The 23469-nt window shown below is 42.7% G+C and overlaps 1 protein-coding gene across 2 annotated transcripts; it reads left to right on the top strand.

The window, feature by feature from the left end:
- Window positions 1-1672: 1672 nt before the first annotated feature.
- Window positions 1673-23469, top strand: CCHCR1 (coiled-coil alpha-helical rod protein 1). 2 transcript variants are annotated; one of them, XM_042455383.1, is made up of 18 exons: window positions 1673-1823; window positions 4585-4671; window positions 5313-5517; window positions 6697-7207; window positions 8287-8429; window positions 8510-8630; window positions 8719-8829; window positions 10504-10653; window positions 11858-11968; window positions 13035-13141; window positions 14680-14792; window positions 18928-19006; window positions 19405-19535; window positions 20304-20513; window positions 21469-21570; window positions 22640-22791; window positions 22880-22991; window positions 23263-23469. In XM_042455383.1, the coding sequence occupies exons 2-18, from the start codon at window positions 4602-4604 to the stop codon at window positions 23361-23363; spliced, it is 2529 nt and encodes an 842-aa protein (XP_042311317.1). In that variant the 5' UTR covers window positions 1673-1823; window positions 4585-4601; the 3' UTR covers window positions 23364-23469. The 2 variants fall into 2 exon arrangements, with proteins under 2 accessions (XP_042311317.1, XP_042311318.1); XM_042455384.1 differs by having other exon boundaries at window positions 1720-1742.

The following is a 23469-nucleotide window of genomic DNA, read 5'->3' as shown; positions in this document are numbered from 1 at the left end:
TATTTGTGCAGTGCAGATGCAGCTTGAGTCTAGATTTTATGTGTCCTGCCCAACCCAGAGACAAGGCAGGTTACAACAATAAAAAGTACATAAATAAAATATATAATCCCCTTATCCCCTCCCTTAAAACTAAACAACATTATGTATCTGTCTTCAAGTCACCTGTCAACGTATGGCGATCCCATGCATTTCACGTTTTCTTACAGTATAACACTACACTGTTATAGCGCTATTGTTCCACTTTAACTACTATGCCTTCCTCCTGTGGCATTCTGGGGCTTGTAGTTTAGTGAGGCCTAAGAGCTCCCTGGCTGATAATGTTAAATGTCCCTCCCTCTATTGCAAATCCCAGGCTTCCACAGGAGGCAGCCACAGCAGCAAAAGTGGGATAAGAGCACTATACTAATGTAGCATGATATTAGGCACGATGTACTGTACTCAGAGGTGGTTTTGTTGGTTCAAGGACTGTGTGCAAATCTCCCCCACAGAGCACCATCTAGCTGCACTTTGCAAGGATTAATTCACTTGTTGCTGCAACATCCAAAGACTTTCCAGGAGTAGACTACAAATTTCTGTAGTTAGCTTCCTTCTTCCCTCTCAGGGCTCACCCTCTGCTCTGCTCCGCATTCACCTTTTGGCCAGAAGAAAGTAGCCTAGTATAAATGTTCTTTATTATCCTACTTTCCTAAGTAATGGAGAAGGAATAATCTCCTCATTCCACCTTGATCTGAAAATAGCCTTTTTATTGGATTTAAAAGATGTTACAGAAACAAACACCTCCAAGAAACAATGCATTTCAGATCCAATAGGATGAGTTATTTTTAAGGTGACAGCTTTCATATGTTGTGTGTTTTCCTCATTCATGGCGAGTCCTACAGCCTTAACCCCAGCGGATGTGGAGGGACCACATTATTGGGATATGGGGTTGTGTATTTTAACGCGTAAGCCGCACCGGTTGTGTTGCATTGAGAGGCAGGATATAAATAAATTTCATTATTATTATTATTATTATTATTATTATTATTATTATTATTATTTCCCAAACAGGGAAATGTGGCATTTGTGTGTCTGAATGACAAGCTGTGAGCAACTGTGGTTCCTGCTGTATTTAGTAACATCGCTAAAGGCCTTTGCTAGGGCTCAAGTTGTGCCACGCATCCACACTGTCGAAATAAATGCAGTTTGACACCGCTTTAAGTGGCATGGGATCCTGGGATGTGTAGTTTCACAAGGCCCTTTAGCCCTCTGCCAGAGTGCTGGTGCCTCACTAAACTACCTATCCCAGGATCCTGTGGGATGGAGCCAGGGCAGTCAAAGTGGTGTCAAACTGCATTATTTCTACAGTGCAGACACACCCTCAGCCCTGCTGTGACACTTCTTAACTGCCATCTCCCTTTTGAGAATGGGAAGGTGCTGCTGTTTAGGCAGCCCCCTCTTGATTGGTCGGTTGACGAAAGGGGGCGTGTCCTCAGGCTCCGCGCGCGCCCTTTTTAGTCAGGAGGAGGGAAACCAGGGCGGAAACAAACGTTCTCCTTTGGTTCTGAAAGGGAGGGGTCATCGCATTCTTTGATTGGCTGATCGATGGGGGGGGTGGAGTCGATTCCCTTTCTCCTCAGCCCTCCCTCCCTCCTAACTCGCGCTGTCTTAATTTATGCCTCTCCGCCCCTTCTCATTGGCTTAGCGCTCTCGGTGGGCGTGGCCTGCGTTCGCTGCTGCCTTGGAAGTTCGGACGCTGTTCCACGGTTAGGGGGTCTCCGATGGCGCGCATGAGCAGTTGGGGGGACCTGAACGTTCGAAGGACCGTTAGTGACCGTTGGTAGAAGGTTCGGAATGACCTATTAGCGCGGAGGGGGGGGGCAGGAACGAACCAATGAGAAGAAACGGCGGGGGGGGGGTTTAGGGATTCGATACTGTAAAAAAAGGGGAGGGGCCTTGAGGGGAGCCACTAAAAAGAAAGGGAGGCTCTACTGAGAAATAGGGGTGCATTTACACTGTGGAAAAGATGCAGTTTTGACACCACTTTCAGTTTCCCAGTTCCATCCTATGGAATCCTGGGATTTGTCGTTCCACAAGGTCTTTAGCTTTCTCTGCCAATAGAGTGCTGGTGCTTGCTTCACAAAAACTACACATCCCAAGAACCTGTAGGATGGAGTCATGGTGGTTAAAGTGGTGTCAAACTGCATTCATATATATATATATATATACACACACACACATGATAATAATAGAAAAAAGCAGTAACACTTAATAGTATCTGAAAAAACATAAACAGGAAAATAATAATAGTAGTAAAACAGAAGGTGACAAATCCAGAAATGTCTAATTTTTTAAAAAATGTAAGCCGCTCTGATAGCCTTTTGGCTGAAGAGCGGGGTATAAATACTATAAATAAAATAAACAAATAAAAAGAGAAAGGGGGGAAGCACGAAAATAGAAATCAGAACGATCAAGATAATGAATCCTTGTAGATATATATATATACACACATGCGTCTCGATGAGGATTGAGGCGGTTTACAATTAAAAAAAAGTCCATACAATACAACAGTAATCCCAATTATTTCCTCCCTCCCCTAAAACATTGATTACATCAACATTTCTACATTGAGGTCTGGAGTGGGTTGCTTAGGCGGCCCATATTTTCCTGGCAAGGCTCCTGTGTGAGCTGCAGGGATTGAGCCAACGTGAGCCAGTGTAACAAACTGCTTTATCACACTAGCAGGCAAACGGGATTTAAACAAGAGTTAAACTAGAGAAAACCAGGAAATGTCGTGTGATAAACATCAGGCATTTCCTGGTTTTCTCTAGTTTAATCTCGTTTGCCCCCCAGTGTGATAAAACAGAAAGTGGTTTGGCTTTTGGACTTGGAATCGAGACCAGGGTTCGGTTCCATGGAAACCCACTTGGCAAGCCAGGCTCTCTCGGCCTCAGAGGGAGGCAATGGCAAACCGCCTCTGAAGAAACGTGGCCAAAAAATACACATTATAGGTTTGCCTTAGAGTCGCCACAAGCTGGAGAATGCCTTGAAGGCACACAGTGACAAAGGTCTTTTCACATAATGCCATACAAGGTCCAGATGTTTCACTGTGTTTGTTCTGCATAGCCGCGAAATGCAAAGGAGCTGTTGCTGTTGTGTGTCTTCAAGTCGTTCCCATCTTATGGCAACTCTAGGGCGAGGCTATTGTGGGTTCCTTGGCAGGATTTATTCACAGCAGGGTTTGCCTTTGCTTTCCTCTGAAGCCGAGAGTGTGACTTGCACAAGGTCATGTAGTGAGTTTTCCATGGCAGAACAAGGCTTTGAACCCTGTTCTCTAGAGTCTTAGGAGTTTATCACACGGAGTTTTTCCCATGCAGAAACGGGATTTAAAACAGGGAAATCCTGCAAAAGAAGGGTCATTTTCACACGACGTCGCATATTGACGCGTACAGAAACTGAAAAATCTGGCAGAAGTGGGATTGTTTTCACACGACGTCACGTATTAACATGTACAGAAAGTGGAAAATCTTGCAAAAGCGGGATCGTTTTCACATGACGTCGCAGGCATTAAGCATTGACACTTTCTGTGTGGTTTATTTTCGTGTTAATGCTCAATGCCCCTCATGAGTGTGAACATGATAATGCTTTTGCGGGATTTTTCCTGGATTTAAATCCCATTTTTGCATGGGATTTAGGCACTTAGCCTCCCATGTGATAAACATCTATGGCCAACATTCAAACAGTGTAGAAAAGGCTACTTCTACAGTGGTCCCTCCCCATTTGCTGGGGTTAGGGGTGAAGGACCCCCGTGAATGTGGAAAAACCACAAATTAAAAAATACTGTACCATTATTTTCATTCTAAGAGAACACCCTTCTAGGAATCTGCAGGTCCTCCAGTGCAACTCTATGGTCAACATCTGTCAGAGGTTGATCATAGAATCATGCTGGAGGACCTACAAATGCCTAGAGAAGTGTTTTCTCTAGGAACTTCTAGGTTCTCCAGCACACCTCTGTGGTCAGCTTCCAGCAGAGTTGCACTGGAGGATCTAGAGATTCTTAAAGAGAACATATGAATCAAAACCTCAAATAACCAAAGCCTCAAATGCGGAAGGCTGATTGTAGAATGAAAGAATTCTGTACTGAAAGCAAGGAAGGCGCCCTATAGAACTCGACATATAAGGATAGGACAGTGACAGGCAGGTCAACCCATCCAGAGGTTATTTGAAGGTTATGAACTTCATTGGATTTGCCTATGTGGAAGCTAGAAAGTGCTCATGAAGACATGGTTTTCTGGGTTTCTGCCTAGGCATAAGTATTCTGGGGACTATGGTAATCTGTGCAGAGTGATATCATATTTGGATGATTGCTGGGTCTGAGTGGGTTCTGTAGAGCAGCCTCTGTGATTGGATGAAGTAGTCAAAAGCGGAGGGTAGATCTGGGTTTGTTTTTTTAAACACCTCTGAATACGTCACTGATTTATAGTTGAGCCATTGTTATACACCTTTTATTATTCAGAATGATGTCGACCTGCTGTTTAAGAAGAAGACAGATTCAAATTTCAATATGCCCAGTGTAATCATATAAATGTTGTTTGTATATTTTTGAAGGATTATGACTTGGAACCATGGATAGAAGGAAAGATTCAGACAAACAGCTGGACCCTCCTGCTGCGTTCGGAGTCCCAAGATCCACTGGTAAAAAAGGGGACCTTTGTGATCTCTTCCTTATACACACTGACATATTTATTAATGCTGATTTTCTTATTTGGAAAGTTGAGAGTATGAGTGTCCTGAACAGCCTACCAGTAGTTATTGGTATCATAGTGCCCTTAGGACTGTATTGTGATAAGTTTCATTGGAGGTGCATTTGAATACTTCTTTAAAAGCTAAGGTACCAGACAGCTTGGTTATTAAGTATGACCATTCATAGAGCACACACTTTGCCTTTGGATTGTTGCTCACAGCAAACCTAGCACTAACCCAATGTTAAGGAATGCTGGGAGCTGCAATTGAACAATATTTGGAGTGGCACATAATTGCCATTGCATTATTACATTTATCTCCACTTGGCTGCAGACTTTTAATTTTAATTTTTTAATTATTATTTTTTGGTGTGACCTTCATACTGCTTTGTGGGCAGCAGTACCCAACTATCTTGGAATTGCTGGCCAAATTTGGCAACAATGTGGATTAATTTGGCACAAATCCTGATAGTATGAACCCCAGTAGTGCTTATCTGTTGTATTTCCTAGAGGAAATCCAGTTCTCCATATTTCTAGTATTTATACATCTGACTGTAGCTTTAGTGTCCAATTACTAATCTGTTTCTCCTTTAGAGCCCAGAGGCTTGATCCCACCTTCACATTTCCAAAGCCGGTCAGCACCACCTTTGGCAGTGCCTGCTGCACTGCCCCGGAGTGCCACACCTCTCTCTAATTGGGAGGCCACTGAACTCAGGCGAGAAAACCAGTGGCTGAAGGATGAACTTCATAGGTGGAGCACAAAGGGGGAGAAGACAGAAGAAACTGGAAACAAAAGCAGGTAAACAATCTTGTGTATCAATCATTTTCTGTCAGTCCATTTAACTACATAATCTGTGATACAGATACGTAAAACAAAAACAACAATGAAACACTTTCCTGCTTGTCGGGTTTTTTCCTCCCATATGTGTCTGTCCTATTTTTAAGATAGAGAGCCAGCACGGTGTACTGGCTACAACTCTGAAAACCAGGGTTCAGTTACTGCTCAGCCATGAAAACCACCTTGGGCAAAAGGCTAGAATAAGACATTACCCTGAACATCTAATTTTCAGTTGAAGAGCTGAAGGTAAATGAAGACAGAGACTAGCACTGTTGCTCTTTGTGCTCTTATGTCCCTGTTGCAGCTGTAGGTGGCAGTGTCTTTTCTGCCATGCTGCTGTTCTGACCTCATCCTTGCAATAAAACTGTTTTGTTAGGCAGTGACTGCTGTTCTAGATATTCTTTATAGTAAAACTGTTCTTCATTGGGTTGGTGAGAAGAGGAATCTCCAAAAAGTGGGTTTAACCTTGTTACTACCCAGAGCAGGAAACAGTTGATATCATCTCAAAGCAAACAGCTCTCCGGTTGCAGTCATCTTGCCTTGTAACTTCATTCCCTGCCTCTGCCCAGAGCAGAACTCCATTGCTTAACTCCTCTTTCTTGTATTCTCGTTTGTTATTCATCATTTGGTCTTATAATTCCTTTGTCTCCCCTCTTGTATCTTACCTGTATTCTCTCACTGGCTTCTGTCATTGAAGGGGGCATTGTTGGTTGCTGTTACATCATCCAGGCAGATTTCTGAGTTTTCATCCTTGTCTATGAGGGAGCACCTATATTTCTTTAATCCTGTTAAAATGGCTGTTATTGGAGAGTCATTTGGTTTGTGATGATATCAGCTGTTTCCTTGCCTTTTCTGAATGGTAACAGGGTGAAACCCTCTTTTTGTGGATTCCTCCTGTCTAGTATATTCCAGAATACACTTTCATGATAAGTACCCAGTGTGGCACTCTATCTGGCAGCCATTTTGGTCTGACTTGTTATATTTGTGTGGTCATCTTTTTGTTTGCCTAGAAATCGTTCTTTGGTCATTGGGACATAAAGGAAACACAGTGGAGTCTTTACCTTTATCCTAAGTAAGGATATCTAGAATGGTACCCTCTGGAGATGGCAGGAGTTTCTGACATCTTTCTCTACCTTACAGGTCCCTGGATAGAGAAGCTGAGCCTCTGAATGCGTCTCACACCTTAGCTATGTCCCAACAGGCTGAGATCATCTCTCACCAGCTTCATGAAATCCAGAGGCTGGAAGCTGAGCTTACCACCCTCCGGATTGCCTCAGCCCAGCAGGAGGCAGTGGCAGCTAGTCGGGAAAATGCTCTTGTCAGCATCCAAGGAGAACTGACAGAGCTCAGAAGCCAAAGCCAGGCAGAGGCAGCCACGTTGAAAACAGAACTGGAAGAAGTCAAGAAGGGAAGCAGACTGGAGACTGAGGCTCTGAGAAAGGAGCTTGAGGAACTTAGGAGGCGAAGTCAGGTGGAGGCAGATTCTCTGAAGGAAGAGCTTGAATTGACCAAAGAAAGGCATGGCCATGAACTTGGACAGGCACGGGAAGAGTTGCAAGAAGTGGTTAAAAGAGCAGAAGATGAGCAGAAGCGTCAAGAAGAGAGGGCTCAGGAGTGCCTTCAGACAACAGTCAAGCAGCACCAGGTAGAGGTAAGCGGTGAAAGAAAAGCATTCTGTGAAATGGAGGTCTGTCGGAGTCTCCTATGTAGCTTCCCTCTGCCATGATTTTTAAAGCTTGATGTTATTGATATTGCTTATACGGTGGACCCTTGCTTTACGTGGGGGATCCATTCTGGACCCCCCCCCCACACACACACATAAAGTGATTTTTGTGCATGCTCAAGCCCCATTTAGATGAATGGGGTGTGCCCCTGTGTGTGGCATCTAAATGGGTCTTCCTGTCCTTTGACCTCAAGTCCACATATGGGAAGCCCACATATGGGGTGGGCCAACTGTATTCGCTTAAGGTTTGTTATAATTGTTAACTGTGTTCTTGCTCTCATTGTTATTAGCAGCTGCTAGGCCTAGCTGTGGGGATGGGAGTTTCAGACACTGTCTGTTATTGAGAAGCTCCAAAGTTACTTGGCCTGATAAAGGAATGTAAGCATTGACAGGGGATAGTGTTTGCGGGGACTTAGTAAAACAAACACTTCTTAGCCAGTTCTGACAAGGAATGGCTTTCTGTACTGATCTTCTAGAATAAATTCTTTCTGGTTCATCTGGTTATTAAATAGAGACAGAACATCACAGGCTCTTTTAATAAATAAATACAGATCTAACAATTCCTGGTTTTTGTCTATGCTGGCTTCAGGTAGCTGAAATCCATCTTGAGGGCTTATTTTTCTCCATCCTGTGACTAGGACTTGTGGAAAGCATGACTTTTGAGGCTTCATTATAAATCAGTGAGGTTTTGTATAGTTGTTTTTATGTGCATTCAAGTCATGTCTGACTTATGACAACCTTGTCATAGGGCTTTCCAGGCAACATTTGTTTGGAGGGGGTTTCCCATTCCCTTCCTCTAAGGCTGAGAGAGTGTGACTTGCCCAAAGTCACCCAGTGGGTTTCCATGGCTGAGTGGGGATTTGAGCTCTGGTTTTCTTGAGTGCTAGTCCAGAACTTAGACCACTAAACGATGCTTGCACACAGATTCAATATACTATAATAAAATGAGTGGGCAGCTGTATCGTTGCTTCATCATAGGACTGCAATCTCTTCTTTTTTTCTCACAGTTGTCCAGGCTCTCTGAAATCCATGGAGTTGAAGTTGCCTCTCTGAAGCATCAGGTGTGTGTACTACAACAGGATCTGGAAATGCACCATAAGGAGACAGTCCAGTTAAGGGAGCACAGGGATGTTCTCCAGAGCCAGCTCAGGTAGGATTGGTTCTCCTAGTCTCCCTTCCTCTACTGGCTTCGTCTCCAGGTAAAGGCAGTGTCTGCTTTCTTTCTTCCAGCTTGGCTGAGGCCGAGTTGGCCTCCCAGAATGCTTTGGTGCTGCAGCTGAAGACGTATGTAGGAGAACAGGAGGCAAGGCAACCCAATTCTGAGCAGGAACAGCTGAGAAACAGAGTACAGGTGAGACTTAGAGAGAAAGGAACAAGTACAGTTTGTTCTGCATGGATGTATGGATATGCAAGACCTCACTATTTATCCTCTGTTTCAGCAACTGGAAGATGAAAAAGATACTTTGAAAATTACAGCTGAGCTTCTGCAGGTTCGCCTGGCTTCCCTCAATGATATCTTGACGCTACAGGAGACAGAGCTTAACAAAAAGGTACTTGTGCTTAAGGATGGCTAAGGGCACTGTTCCCTAAATATATAAACAAATGGGCAAAAATAGTCTCACCTGATCCCACAGAATACAGTATTTCAAACTGATGTAATATATTCTTTGTTGGACTAAGTTAGGGGTGGGAATTGTGTGGCCCTCTAGATGTCATTATACTACAGCATCCAGCATTCTTAGCTGTCATAGCCAAGGAGATAAATGCTGGGAGCTGCAGTCTAACAACATCTGTAAGGCTGCATGATTCAACCCCAGAACTATTTCTACAGGAAAAGAGATTCCACCTGAACATTAGCAGGAACTTCCTGACAGTAAGGGCTGTTCGACAGTGGAATGCACTCCCTCGGAGGGTGATAGAGTCTCCTTCCTTGGAGGTCTTTAAACAGAGGCTGGATGGCCATCTGTCAGGGATGCTTTGATTTGGATTTCCTGCATGGCAGGGGGTTGGACTGGATGGCCCTAGTGGTCTCTTCCAACTCTACGATTCTATGATTCTATGATTCTATTTTGAGCAAAGCATTCCTGAAGGTGGAAGAAACATGCTGGCAGTTAGTTGGTGAGACCCAATGTAATAGTTGCTTTGTAAAGCTTTTAGAGGGAGCAGGGGAATTGGTCTCTGTTCCCCATTCTAATTCCGTGTGTGTGCACGTGTAGGCTTTCTCTTTCCAGCAATAGAGGAGAGATGTCTAGGACATGTTAGGCCCTCCTACTATTCTAGAATGCAGGGTCCTATAGTCAAATGAAGTCCTGTGCTCTATACCTCCCATCTCCTCACAGGCTCCTCTTCCTGTCCTCTTCATGGAATGACTGTATTGTTCTCTTTTGGTTTCTCTGTTGTGAGAGATATTCACTGGAAAGCATTGTACATACTCAGGTATTAGCAAATATGCTCTAGGGCCTAGGCTATGTGAGTGGGCCTCCAAAACTTAATTATATACATGGCAATCTGCATCCCAGTGGATATTACTCCTTTTGTTTATGGTGTCAAATAGATCACACTTGGTTGGAGGAACCATGAGGCAGAGAGAGAAAATGTGAACATGAACTCAGATGCTAAGAAAGAAACTAAGAACGGTGTCTTTCACATTACACCATATAGTACTTTGATACCACTTTAACTGTTGTATCTTGGGATTTGTAGTTTTATGAGGTACTTAAAATTCTCTGCCAGAGTTCTAGTGCCTCAGCAAACTACAAATCCTAGGATTCCATAGGAACCAGCCATGACATTTCTATCATTGTTAGGGAAACCAGAACAGAATATGATTCTTAGGACCTGTCAGCACTATATATTGAGGCGGTTTTTAAATACATGTAATTGTCAGCCAGTGTGGTGTAGTGGTTTGAGCATTGGACTATGACAAAATCAGGGTTCAATTCCCCACTTGGCCATGGAAACTCACTGGGTAATGTTGAGCGAGTTGCACACTCTCAGCCCCAGAAAATCCCATGTTAGCTTTGCTAGCTAGGATCAACTAGTCAGGAACAACTTTAAGGCACACAACAACAACAAATTGTCATAATTTCCCTCTAACTCTGGAAATTGTTCTCTGAGAAACTGTGGTTCTAAGGTTTTTGTCAGGTAAAGCTGTCACAATTTTAAGTCACTTTCCAAAACAACTGCTATGGCACATTCGATTTTGTGTTTGAATCCTTTCTCAGGTGCAGCTCCAGGACCCTCTTCAGCCTGAGTCATCTCAGAAGCTCCAGGGACTGCTGACCCGATGGCGAGAGAAAGTGTTTTCTCTTCTGGTGCAGCTGAAATCCCAGGAATTTAGTCACAGGAATACCACTAAACAGCTAGACTGGAAGGTATGTTCTTGAATAGGGGGAGAGAACTCAAAAGAGGCTTAGATCAGTTAGAACAGAGAGAAATGATAATCCTGGACTTGGGAGTGTGGCTAAGTTGAAGAGTTTGAAAGCAGAATGCCTAGGCGCTTAAGCCAGGTTGCCTCTTACCCCTGGATCCATGTCAGACAGTAATCAATAGCCTAATGGCATTCCCTGCTGTGTTGCTTTATTTGGGGTACAGCCAAGTGGGAGTCCCCCAAGGTAACAGTCACTTTTTTAAAACTATAACCAAAACCATTATCCCCTTTGCCAGGGACTAAAGAAAATGGCAGCCTTTTGATATTCTGACATCATTGCTTTTAGATCGACCAACCTCTGGTCTTCCCTTTCATCTCCATCTCAAGAACTTCCCAGTTTGCCTTTTCAGTCCTCTTGGGAGTCCCTTGGGACCTTCTTTGGTGCCCAGCCCACTCTAGGCAGCCCTCTGGGATCAGTGCTCCACTGCCTCTCCAGCTGTCTCCTCCTGTGTGATAGCCTAGCTCCGCTAGAACTCCTGCCACTGTCTTGTCTGGGTATGAGTTCCAGTCACTTTCTCTTTGGGCCTTCCCACCCCCTCCCAGCTGTAGGGTTAAGTCTCTCATCATCCCACTTGATGATCCCACCTCCATGTCAGTGTTGAGAAATTCTGATATTACAGCTCCCTACCATTTCCTTCACCATGTCTGCCTCTCTTGTTTCCCTGCACTCAGCTACTGCTACCTCTCCTTCTTGCATCCACTTCGCCCTGTGCCTCACCTCTGCTCTCCTTCACATTCCTTCTCCACCTTCTGCCCTGCCCCAACTGTTTTCCTCAATTAGTCCTGATCTCAGCTCTGAGTGTTCTGGGGTTGCCTCTTCCAGTTGTTCTCATGTTGTTGCCCCTCCCATCAGGTCTCTCTCTTGTTTGAACACTCACCCAGGTGGGTGTTGGCGGTGGGTGAAGTGCCACCGCCTGTCTTATTAGGCTTTGGTCTCATCTCAACTCTGGCCAAGTAAGTGTTAATGGTGGACACCCCAGTCTCACCCACATCCCATCACACCCTCTCCATCTGCATTCTTGAGAATAAGAATATTGATTGATCTTACAATTCACAAATGAGATCTTACAATTCAGAGTTTTGAACACTTGTAAGGGCTATGCTAATGTTAAGCAACGACAGGTGAGGTTTCCATTCTTTGCCTGCAGATAAAAGAACTAGATGAAGAAGTGGAGTCCAGGGAACAGAAGGTGGCACTGTTGTTTCACAGCCTGGAGGACAAAACTGCTGAGGCAAATGTGGAGCAAGTGAGAAACAAGGTACAGTGGGCCATCCACATTTGTTGGGGTTGGGGCTGGGGCTGCAGGTCCACTGTGAAACTGGAAAATAATAAATCACTTTTTTATCTGAGAGAACACCTCTCTAGGAATCTCTAAGTCAGACCTGCACAACTTGGAAATAGGCAGGGGCCACAATTAAAATAGGTTGACTTCTTTGGGCAGATTGAGGGGGGGGGGTTGAGATGCCCTTGGAGCCCTGCACTACAGGCACTTCATGGCGGGGGATGAGGTGGCGCTTTCTAAGTCCCTGGGACTTTGAGGGCATTAGGTATCTGTGAAGTGGTGCTCTATGAGTCCTCAGAACTCGGAGGGCATGGGTGTGTGTGTGAGAGATGGTGCTCTCTCAGTCCCAGGAACTTGGAGGGCATTGAGGGAGGTGGGGAGGTGGTGCCCTGCCAGTCCCAGGGACTCAGAGGTCATGGGAGGTGAGGTGGTACCCTTCCAGTTCAAAGGGCTTCAGAGGGCATGGGAGGTGAGCTGGTGCCTTCCGAGCTCTGTGTATCAACTGCCTCATGGAACTCAGAGGGCATGGGGGCAAGCTGAGTGGGGGGTGTGAGGGCAAGGCAGCCCCCCTCACTTGCTGCCACCAACCACTGCTGGGCTGTGGAGAAGGGGGAATGCACAAGTGGGAGAAGATACTTGGGGTGAGCCTGAGGCCATGGGCCACTGCAAATATCTTGGTGGGCCGCTTGTGGCCCACGGCATGTATATTGTACAGGCCTGCTCTAGGTCCTCCAGCTCAAATCTGTGGTCAACATCTGCCAGAAGTTGACCATAGAATCATGTTGGCAGACCTACAAATGCCTAGAGAAGTGTTTTCTGTGGGAATCTCTAGGTCTTCCCATGTGACTGTGGTCAGCTCCTGGCAAAGTTGTGCTGGAGGATTGACTGTATTTTATTCACATGTTCCATTAGGCCTGGAATCCATCCAAGATGATAGTCTTGCAAGTTCTGTTTTGTCTGTACAAAGGTTAAAAAGTGTTCCTGCAGACTGTCCATGTCAAGAGGCAGTATTGCTCTTGAGCTTTCTTTTTTTCCCCCCCAGACCCTCCAGGCAGAAGCATTGCGCTCAAAGGAACTAGCACAGAAACTTCAACAAAGGGCAGAAGCTGCTGAAAGTGCCCTTAAGGGACTGGGTGACTTTGTCAGCAGGTAATGTAGAGCAACAAAGCAAGAATGAAGGGGGTCTCCCACTCTCCATAAAGTATTACTTCACTTCATAATTCTTTGGTTATTTTCTTTTGAAGGGGATCTCTGCTTTCCACACTTAGGAGGCTTGTTTGAAAAGCCCGTCAGTCTTTTTTCCCCCGCCACATTCCCTTATCCATCCTCAACAAAACCTTTTCTCAGATATCACTGTAGCGTATTCTTATGTGCTCTTAAGTTGACGTTTCATACTTCTCTATGCCATCTTGACTGGTTGTTGTCATTCCTGTTGCTGTCTTTCTCTCATCCTTCTTTTTTGTAAGGCAAAGAGTAAACGGGTGGTTAAAATCTTCTAATAGACTTTCAGAACACTTCAGTTCACTGATATGAAACATAAAAATTCATTCAAAAGTGCTAAAAGAAATTGCACTGGAATATCACCATCTGCACTTAATCAAGTTGAGGAAGAAATGAATTGATAAAAATATCTGTGAGCTATGAAAATTTTATTGTGTTTTCCAAATTCAGCACACTCAAAATACATTAAAAAGACACGACAATATTTTAAAAAATATTTTCATCACAGGCCTGGGTTATGGGAGCTTCAATCCAACTGAACAATGGGCCACACTAAATGGCAGGGGGAAAAGAATGATGATCTATTGTCATAAATTCATCTTCTAGTATCTGCTGACTGAATTGCAATGATTATTAGTCCTTATTGTTAATTTGAGCCATTTGAGCTATTAATTAAAAAGCCAATCCCATTTAATCAGACTGCTCAGCTTTTGGCTTTAAGTCTAACTAAAGAAGAAGAAGACAAGCCCTCCATCCACCATCTTGAGGGAGAGGGAGGCAGGCCAGCTCCACCAGGCCTGCCTGGAAGAAGACGAGCCCTTCCTTCAGCCACCATCTTGAGGGAGAGGGAGGCAGGCCAGCTCCAACAGGCCTGCCTGGAAGAAGACGAGCCCTCCCTCCAGTGCATCTGCCTTGGTCCAGGGCTCAGAGGGAGAGAAGAATGCTGGACCTGATCTCCTTCCCCCCCACCATTCCCTTCTCCTTTTGTGTCGTGTCTTTTAGATTGTAAGCCTGAGGGCAGGGAACCGTCTATTATCCCCTCTGTTGTAAACTTCTGGGATTCCCAGTGATTGGGCGGTATATAAATAAATCCTATTATTATTATTGTTATTGTTATCTACTTAATTGGTTACAAACAGTCCAGTAGCTTGCCTCTTTTAGGGTGAGGTCTACATTGTCCCTATTCAGAATTCAGGAAGGATACTTGAGGACATCCCTCCCTTCTGCTTCCTCATTAGGACTCTAGGGCCTTATGTTTCACACCTCTGTGATATGAAAAAAAAATGATGCTCTCTTTTTTCAGAGTCTTTCTCTTGGTTCTCAAAGAAACCTTTGCTCTTCATTAATTTCCAAAATGAGATGCATAAGAATATAGGAAGAACCATACTGGATCAGTGGCCTGTTTGGTACTTCATTCTGTTCACGATAGTAACCTAACCAGTTGTCTATATCTTGTTGCTTCGCAGGCTAAGTCAGCAGCTGCTGGGACAGGAGGAGACATGGAAAGCAGCCTTGTCACGCCTGGTGGGTCTGGGAAACAGAGTTGCTTTTGCGGCCAAGAGGGTTGACACCATCCAGGGTAAGAGTGCAGAGCTCTAAGGTTATCCAAGAGTAATGCAATCCACCACCATAACCACACTAAATATCATATGTTTATGTGGCATGCCTTGTTCTCAAACCAGACCCAATTACTTGCATATGATTCATGAAGGTAGATTACCTCTGATGTTAAAATATCTTTCTCTGGGTATTAGTTTTGAGGTAGTTGTATACATGTATAATTTAGGAGAATATTGAATTTTATATCTATAATAGAAACACTTAATTTTAATAATTGCAGACCACACCATTTACAAGATTATATCCCTAAAAATTAATGAGTTTCACAAGAACTGATACCCATTTCTTTTGATGGCTGGTAAACGTTGCTATTAACATAATTTCTCCTCTCATGCCAGAGATTTTTCAGATTATTTCCAGGCAAATCCATTCTTTTTGATGATATAACCAGTCTTCTGCTATGTATGTCTGTCTTTAAGCAGAAATAAATCCCACTAAGTTTAATGGGCTTCACTTTCAAACCAGTATACTGTATGTAGGATTTCTTCCTTTTTTTTCAAATGGTTTGATGCAGTTGCTTGAAATTACAGCCCAGCATTATAATCCTATGTACATTTGACAGTAAGTCTCATTGGCCTTAGCTTTTGAGTAAATGCACACAGAAACCTAGGCTATTCAAGTTATTCTCTGTAGACAGGGAACTGTAATTTTAGAAGCAACAGCAGGGATGCTGAATGAAGAACCTTTCCTCAATCTAGTGCTGACTAATTCCATTATCCCCCATCAGTCAATTTAGCAGATGACCAAGATGGCTGGGATGATGAAAGTTTCAGTACAATATATCTAGAGGGGCCCAGCCTGGGGAAGGCTAGAGTAGAGATTTTGACACCTTTGCCAACCTACACTTCCCAGAATTTTTGGAGTAAGCTGCAGTGAATCTGGTATAAAACATATGTATATTTGTAGCATGCTATAACTCTCTCACTTATTTAGATTCTCTGCACACTCTTGCCTACTTGCCCTGCTTTTATTACTGCAATTGCTCTTCGTTGCCAAAGAATGCAAAGCTTCAGAGACAGATTCAGCATGAAGCATGCATGTTTTGAATAAATATGCAAAGTAAATGCCAAAAGAAATCCCATAATTATTTGCATACCTCGATCTGCAGAGCATGAACATACCTCCGTACTGGCATGCAAGATTTCAACGGCCTTAAATGTTTTAGGCTGGAAGTGATGTACCTGTGACCCAAGGGCTTATGGGTGAAATTTGGCCTGTTGCAGCTGTGACAAATCTGCCCACTCTAGATTTGCCCATCTCACTGTTAAAATGTGAACCCTGATTTTTTCAAGAGCTAATGTGGGCTTCAGTAGGAAGAATGTTCCCTATCCTGCTCTGTGCTGTACAAAGAATCCCAAACTGCATAGACAGCAACTTGTCAGTTCTGCATATAATGTGCATTTTTTTGTGGTATACATTGTGTGTAACTTTTTTGCATGCTCCACATAGGATATTGGGTTCCTTTTTTTTTCTGTTGTTTCCTCCAGCTGGTTGGCAGAAACTTTACATGCCAATTCTTTCTGCTTCAGCAACAACATTACTTTGTGGGTCACCATGGTGTAGCTAGTGTTATGTCAGAGACTTCAGTAAAACTACCAAACCTCTACTTCTCATTTGTAGTCTGAGCCAAAGCTTTAAGCGCAGGGCAGCCAGTTGTGGAAGGTTGCCCTACAGAATACACTTGTCTCTTTTGTGTGCATCTCCTGTGATTTTAGATTGTTGTGCTTGTGATACGATTGTATATCCTTTTTGAATATGTGATGGTCAGGGTTGTTACAACACTTTTATAACCTTTTCATAAGCAGGGATGATGATATTATCTGCCATCTCCATTAGGCTTTCTCGTTCCTTTTGAATTTCTGTTGTCCAAACTTTAACTGTGTGTTGGGATAAGAGGAATAACTTTCCCAGCAACAATGAATTGTGAAAACCAAGAATCTTACAGCATTTTTAGGAGTGAGAAGTTTTATGTAGAATAAGCTTTGGTAACTCACAGCCTGCTTTACAGTCTGAGAAGGTTTATGCCAAATGAAACTTGCTAGTCTTTGAGATGCCACAAGACTCTGCTGCTTTGGTTGTAACAGATTAACAAACTAATCCACCCACACACCCTAGTTGTTGTTGTTACCTATCCTTTGCTGTAATAGATTTTGGGATAACTTTATCTTGAATAAGCAACTAAAACCTGTTCACTTTACAAAAGATTTGATCTTGATAGATATGAATGTTGATCAACAACCAGTTTGTTGAATGAATCAACACAGCTGCCTGCTTTTGGACTCTCCTTGTAGCCATGGAAACTTTATGAGTGCCTGCACTTTAAAATTTACCATCACATTAGACAGAGAAACATGTCAGAGTGAAAAGTAACTAATATTAGAACACAGATCTAAAGGTTGTAAAAATATACTGTGGTACTAAGCTGTCAGGAGCAAAGTAAGCCTTTCAGATTATATCCCTGATATTGGAGTTTGGCTTTTGTAGAAATATAGAAAACCCATTATTTAGTGAGATATGATGATAGATAACACAATAGACAAGAAAATCAACAGATTTGTGTGTGTGTGTGTGTGTGTGTGTGAGAGAGAGAGAGAGAGAGAGAGAGAGACCTGAACAAGGGAGTCTCATCAACCAATAAACTTGTTGCTCTGAGATAATGTCTTGGTAGTCAGAGCACCCCAGAAGGCATTCTAGATTACTTTAGCTTTGTCCAATATGCTCATTCTGAACATACCAGTTTTAGTACTTCTACTATCCCGTCTAAAGGTGGAAAGTAGGATTTCCATGCTTCATTCTAGGTTTTCTTCTTTATAAAGAAAATTTTATACTGTGGCCCTTAACAAAGGTTCTCAAGGCAACTTAAAATAAAATAATTGAAACATAGCAAAAACTGTGGTAAAATTAGTTCTGTGAATTCTTCCTTAGCAATCTCTGTTATAATTCTTACTCCAGTGATAGTGAATATTTTAGAGACTGAGTGCCCAAATTGCAAAGTGCCATGTCCCTCTGGCTTTCTAATAACAAACTCTGATGAACTCTGTGCTGAGGTGATGGCGTGTGTGCCCACAGAGAGGGCTCTGAGTGCCACCTCTGGCACTCGTGCCATAGGTTCACCACCACTGTCTTATTCCCTTCAGAAAACAATTTCTTAATCAGGAAAGAACATTAATAGTTAAAACAGGCTTGATAAAAGTTTCATTCATACAGACTTCAGCTGATATGCTAGAAATTCAGAAATAGATCTAGGAAACAATGAAAAGGGTTAATAATGACTCAGCAGGGTAAAAAGTGTACTTTTTCTGAAGCAGAGGATATTATATTAAAGGATATCCTTCATCCATAGCAGTAAAAAACGTCTCAGTGCACCTTTGTTCTCACTGGAACATCTATTGGGGCTATTTCTATGTTGTGTTCCAACCTCCTCAAAAGTTAAAATAGCTTTTATATTTCCAGGTATTTCTATGTTAAAGACAAGAAACTTGGTGTGGTGGTGTTTTTTAATGAAATTTTAAGATTTTGGGTTTTTTACTTAAGCTTTGCATTCTGTATTATGTGACATTTTACATTCTGCAACTTTTCCATATTAGAGAGCCAGTGTGGTGAAGTGGTTTCAGTGTTGGACTATGACTCTGGAGAGCAGGGTTTGAATCCCGGCTCAGCCATGTAAACCAGTTGGGTGACCTTGGGCAAGTCCCATGCTCGCAGCCTCAGGGGAAGGCAATGACAAATCTCCTCTGAACAAATCTTGCTAAGAAAACCCCATGATAGGTTTGCCTTATAGTTGCTATAAGTCAGAAACAACTTGAAGGCACACAACAATTGAAAAAAGCCTTTCCATAGACATACAGACATCTGGAATTACTTCAGACAACATGTTTCTTCCAGTATTTTGTGTGTGTGTGTGTGTGTGCGAGAGAGAGAGAGAGAGAGTGTGTACATACGCATGTGTTCTTGATAATTTTCCAACCGGGGGAATCTGTGCATAAGCAGCTGGTTCCTAAAGTAATTTTCTTCTAGACTAGTTGACTCTTCTTGCCTTTTTAGAAATGAGACTTATGATTCTCTTTGGAGATAACAACCATTTTCTTTTCCAGGGTTGGTTTGCCAGAAAATAGCACTAGCCAGACTTCAGCAGGAGGAGAAAGCTTCTATCATGAAATTGACCCAGGAGATGTAAGTTCAAAGCTAATGCAGGAGTAGGAAGTGTGACCTTCCATCTTTCCTCACTGTCTATTCTGGCTAGGGCTGATGGGAATGGTAGTCCAGAACATCTGGTGGGCCATAATTCCAGAGTGGGTTGAAAGGCAGGATAGTCAAGAGGTTACTAGTTGCTTCTGCTTTCTCAAGTGTTTGGTGGTTTATATCTTGGAAGAGCAGTCCGTCCAAATAGATGCCCCTGATTTCTTGGAAAAGTGTTTTAGACCTTGTGCATTTGTTATACAGTATGTATTCTTCTTTGCCTCATCCATCAAAAAAAAAAAAAAAGTAAGTAAGTCATGCTGCAGAGGCACATTTGGAAAACAAAGACATTCCATAATTACTTCTGTACTTCTCACCTGCTTCTTTCCCAGGATCCAGCCATCTTATGAAGACCTGAAAGCTGAATTACAGATGCTCCATGAAGAACGAGACCAGCTTTCAATGGAGCTTAAACGTGGGGCTCAGCTCATAGAGAGGAAGGTGACTGAAGCAAGAGAAAAAGGTGACCATCTTTACCTCTAGTTCCATTTCAAGTAACATAAGTATTCCTGAATTATACTTCAGACTGCAAGTGGGTGCTAGTGTGAATTATTCTCCATATAAAATAGGACTTTCTTCACATAGAAAGATAATAAGTTGAAGATAGTGATTTTTATCCTGTTCTTTTTTCAGCCTCTGGGTCAATGATTACTTGTCCATCATTGCAATTGCAGTGTCAGGTTTCAACTGCAGTGCTAGGTTCCTTGTTGAAAGAGATTAATAGAAGGCTGTGATGTAACTCCCTTCAGTTTTGGCAGATACTGAACAGCTGACCCTTGCAGTCTCTTCCAACTTTATGATTGTATGATTCTATGATCTATGATTCTCTTCTTCATGATCTGCTAGTTTTTCTTTTTTTTTTTTAATGTACAAGGGGTTTTTGTTTTTTTGTGGAGAAGTCTGTACAGTGTAGCATGGCTTGAACGTAGAGCAAGGCCCTGGTCTCTCCCTAGTGCCACATAGAAATTCAGTATAGAAATATCCAGCTTTCTCCTAGCCTCTAAGGAACTGATTAGAAGAGACTTTTTTTCATACAAAAATTTACATTCCTGTAGCCAAAGCATGAATACAGGTACATTTTGAAATACATACTTTTCAAAATGTTCAACTCCTTCAATTGCAAATCACACACAAAGGCATATACTAGTAAAATACTAGTAAAAGGCTCTAGCAGATAGTGGTTTTGCTGTGTGTTGTCCCATCTCTTGACTGTTTCTCCTCCCTTCCACAGTTGAGTCTGACCTCCAGGAAATGAGGGAGAAGTCATGGAGCCTACAAGAAGCACTGGAGGCAAAGGCAGTGGTGGAGAAGGCCCTGCGGCAACAGCAGGAAGACACAGAGAGGCAGTTAGACAAGGTGTGCCAAGAGCTGCAGAAGAGTGAGGAAGCTGCAGAGAATTTGAAACATGAGCTAGGACAAATGAGAGAAGAATATGAAAGAGGTATGCTAGAACCTTCTCAGTTTTTCTGGGACAGGAGGAATTAAGCTCAGGATATGAGCAGGAAATGCTCTTAAATCAGGGGTAGGGAATCTTTGGTCGTCCCAATGTTTTATACTTCATTTTCCACATTCCCATATTATCAGCCACACTGACTAGAAGATGTATGTCAAAACACTTGAAGAGCTCAACATTTTTTGGTCCCTTTTTAAAACCTGATCCTGGTTTTTGTTTTTGTTTTTTGTTTTTTGCTATATGAAGTCCTCATGGCGGCGGCTGTGTGGAACGGCCACTGCCATTTTGTGTGTGCAGAGCGTGCACTAGGGTTAGGCGGGTGCGGAAGCACCACCCCTTTCTAACCCTAGTACGCGCTCCATGCGTACTTTCCTGCCCGTTTGTAATGGGCCATGTTTTTTGTTTGATTTGTTTTTATTGTTTTAAATGTTAAATTGCTTTATGCTGCTTACATTGACTTTATTTCTATGTTGGCCTGAGATCCTAGGAATTAGTGGGATTTAAATATATTAATAAAATAATGTAAGAAAAAGATCGGTCACACCAGCAAACTAAGTACATCAAAGTCACCATCTTGTTGAGTTATAAGGCTTCTGTTGTACTGTAGGAAAATATCAACTTACTACATGTAGATTGCTGCCATCTCTGCCAGTAGTGCCATATTGTTGTTATTGTTAAAGATTGTATATGACAGAAGGGCTGCATTTGGCTTGACCATTCACAGCTTGTGCAGGACTAACTGGCAGTGATTGGCTGAATGTGGACATGACATTTCCTTTAAGATCAGAAACCACTAGAACTTGACTTACTATCTAGAAAGAGAGAGTCAGAGCTGGCATGGGGTGTAAAAGAAGTCACAAACATCCGGATGTAGTGTGTGGATCACCTTTTTAGGGCTATAAAGAACTTGCCTACACTGGTGAGGAATACTTTTTCTTTACAGCGCTGCAGGAGAAGGTGACTGAAGTTGAAACGCAGCTGCGCAAAGATCTTTCAGAAATGGAAAAATGTCTCAATGAAGCACGGAGGGAGCATACCAAGGCAGGTGCGTGGCATAATATCTGTGAAATTTTGGCACTTATGGCAATAAAATCCAAAGGATCTCCCTAGAGCTTGACAAAAGTACCATTTTGCACTACAACTTCCAGAGGTTCCCCACTACCATAGTTAGTGCCTGTGCTGGCAGGATGAGCTTGGGAGTTGTAGTCCCCCCATTAACCTTTGCAAACTATACTTCTCCTTGGGTAAAAATATTATATAAGATAACTGAAAACAGATTGGCTCTTTGCTTCACTCCACTTATTATAAGGGTCAACACCAGAGATGTACGATTTCTGAAAATTTTGAAATCATTTGGGGGGGAGACCTGTCCATTCCCCTTTTTTTTCTTGAAAATAATTTTTGGGAAAAGTTGAAAAATACACAGTTAGTAGCCATTACAGATTAAAAGTAACTGTTACTTTTTGAAGATAAAATACATTAAATATAAACTGCTTTGGTATAAAATGTTCATGTTTGATCTGTTAAAAATACAGTTGTTTCAGAATCTAATTCCAGATTTAACTTACTTTATTGATTTATTTTTTGTTACAAATAGAGCTACAGGCTCCTGAATTGTAAGGAATTTCTCAACTAAAAGGAACATTATTGGCTTTGACAGTTAGAAGAACAGGCAATCTGCCCCCCCCCCAAAAAAAAAGATAAAACAAAAGAAATCCATCAGTATTAGTAAAACAGAGAAAATGCAGCCAGAGAGTAAATATCTTGTCTTAAACATTATATTCATCATTATAAAATAAAATATTTCATTCTCCATTTTTTCAGTTTTCTTCAGTAAATAACTTCCCCTCCAAATACTGTTTTTTTTTCCAGGCCTTCACATTTCTAGTCAGTGCCAAGGGCCACAGTTCAGTGGCAAAATAAATACTTTCAGACAGAAAACTTTGAGTTTGGTACCCTTGTTCTTTTCATTTGAAAAAGCAGCAGGGCTGGAAAAGATCACTTCATGGCCTGCCCACTGCAGCCGGAGTCTTGTGCTACTTGCTTTTAATTCAGGTTATCCATTTTGTTATAGTTCTTTCTCACTCCTCCTCAATTCTTTCTCACTTCTACAGTGGTTGCCTTACGCCAGGCTGAGCGACAGGCAGTGAGAGACAAGGCTCGCAGTGAGGAGCTGGCCAAGCTGCAGGAATCTGCTACACAGCAGGAAATAGCACGGCTTGAAAAGCGCATGCAGGAGCTTGAGAGGGATAAGAACCTGCTGATGGTATGTTCACAGAATAAAAGGTGTAGCTTCCCCAGTGAGGACTGCTGTATGCACCAAAGTCTGTCTCTCTCTCTCTTTTTTTGTCCAGGCCACCTTGAAACAGGAGGGGCTGTTGGCTCAGCACAGGCAAAATCGACGGTTAGCAATTCGGGGCCCAGAAGAATCAACTGGGAGGACAGGGCCTAAGCCTCCATCTAAAGGTAAATAAACCTTTTCCCACCAATTCCTTTGCTGCGGATGCTTCAAGAAACAAGTTTGGATTCTTTCCCTTTACTATCTACATGTGCACCATTTCTCTTCCTTTTCCATCATTCTTACTGCCTTCTACCTTGGATTGCTCTTTCCCTGATCCTTGGGTTGCTCTTCTCCCTGCCTCAACAGACTCTGGTCTGAAGGAGCCATTATTGGGATCTTCCTCTGCCATTGCTTGTTCCAAGTCTTCACAGGTTTCTCTCCCCATGTTTTTCACAGAGTCCCTGTTTGCTGTGCTGGATGATCTGCAGGTTCTGGGTGCTGCTATCTTAAGTGAAGAGGAGGTAGACAAAGAAGGAAGCACCAGTGCTGACACATAGGAGTGTTTTTGAAGAAAATAATGTACTTGCAGATTGCTTGAATGTGGGAATGAAAATGGTTAGATTGATATTTGTAAATAAAAATTATTTTAAGTAGTCACCCTGG

Source organism: Sceloporus undulatus, chromosome 2 (assembly GCF_019175285.1).
Source record: "Sceloporus undulatus isolate JIND9_A2432 ecotype Alabama chromosome 2, SceUnd_v1.1, whole genome shotgun sequence".
NCBI classification, from domain to species: Eukaryota; Metazoa; Chordata; class Lepidosauria; order Squamata; family Phrynosomatidae; genus Sceloporus; species Sceloporus undulatus.
This window is presented reverse-complemented; position numbering and strand designations above follow the sequence as displayed.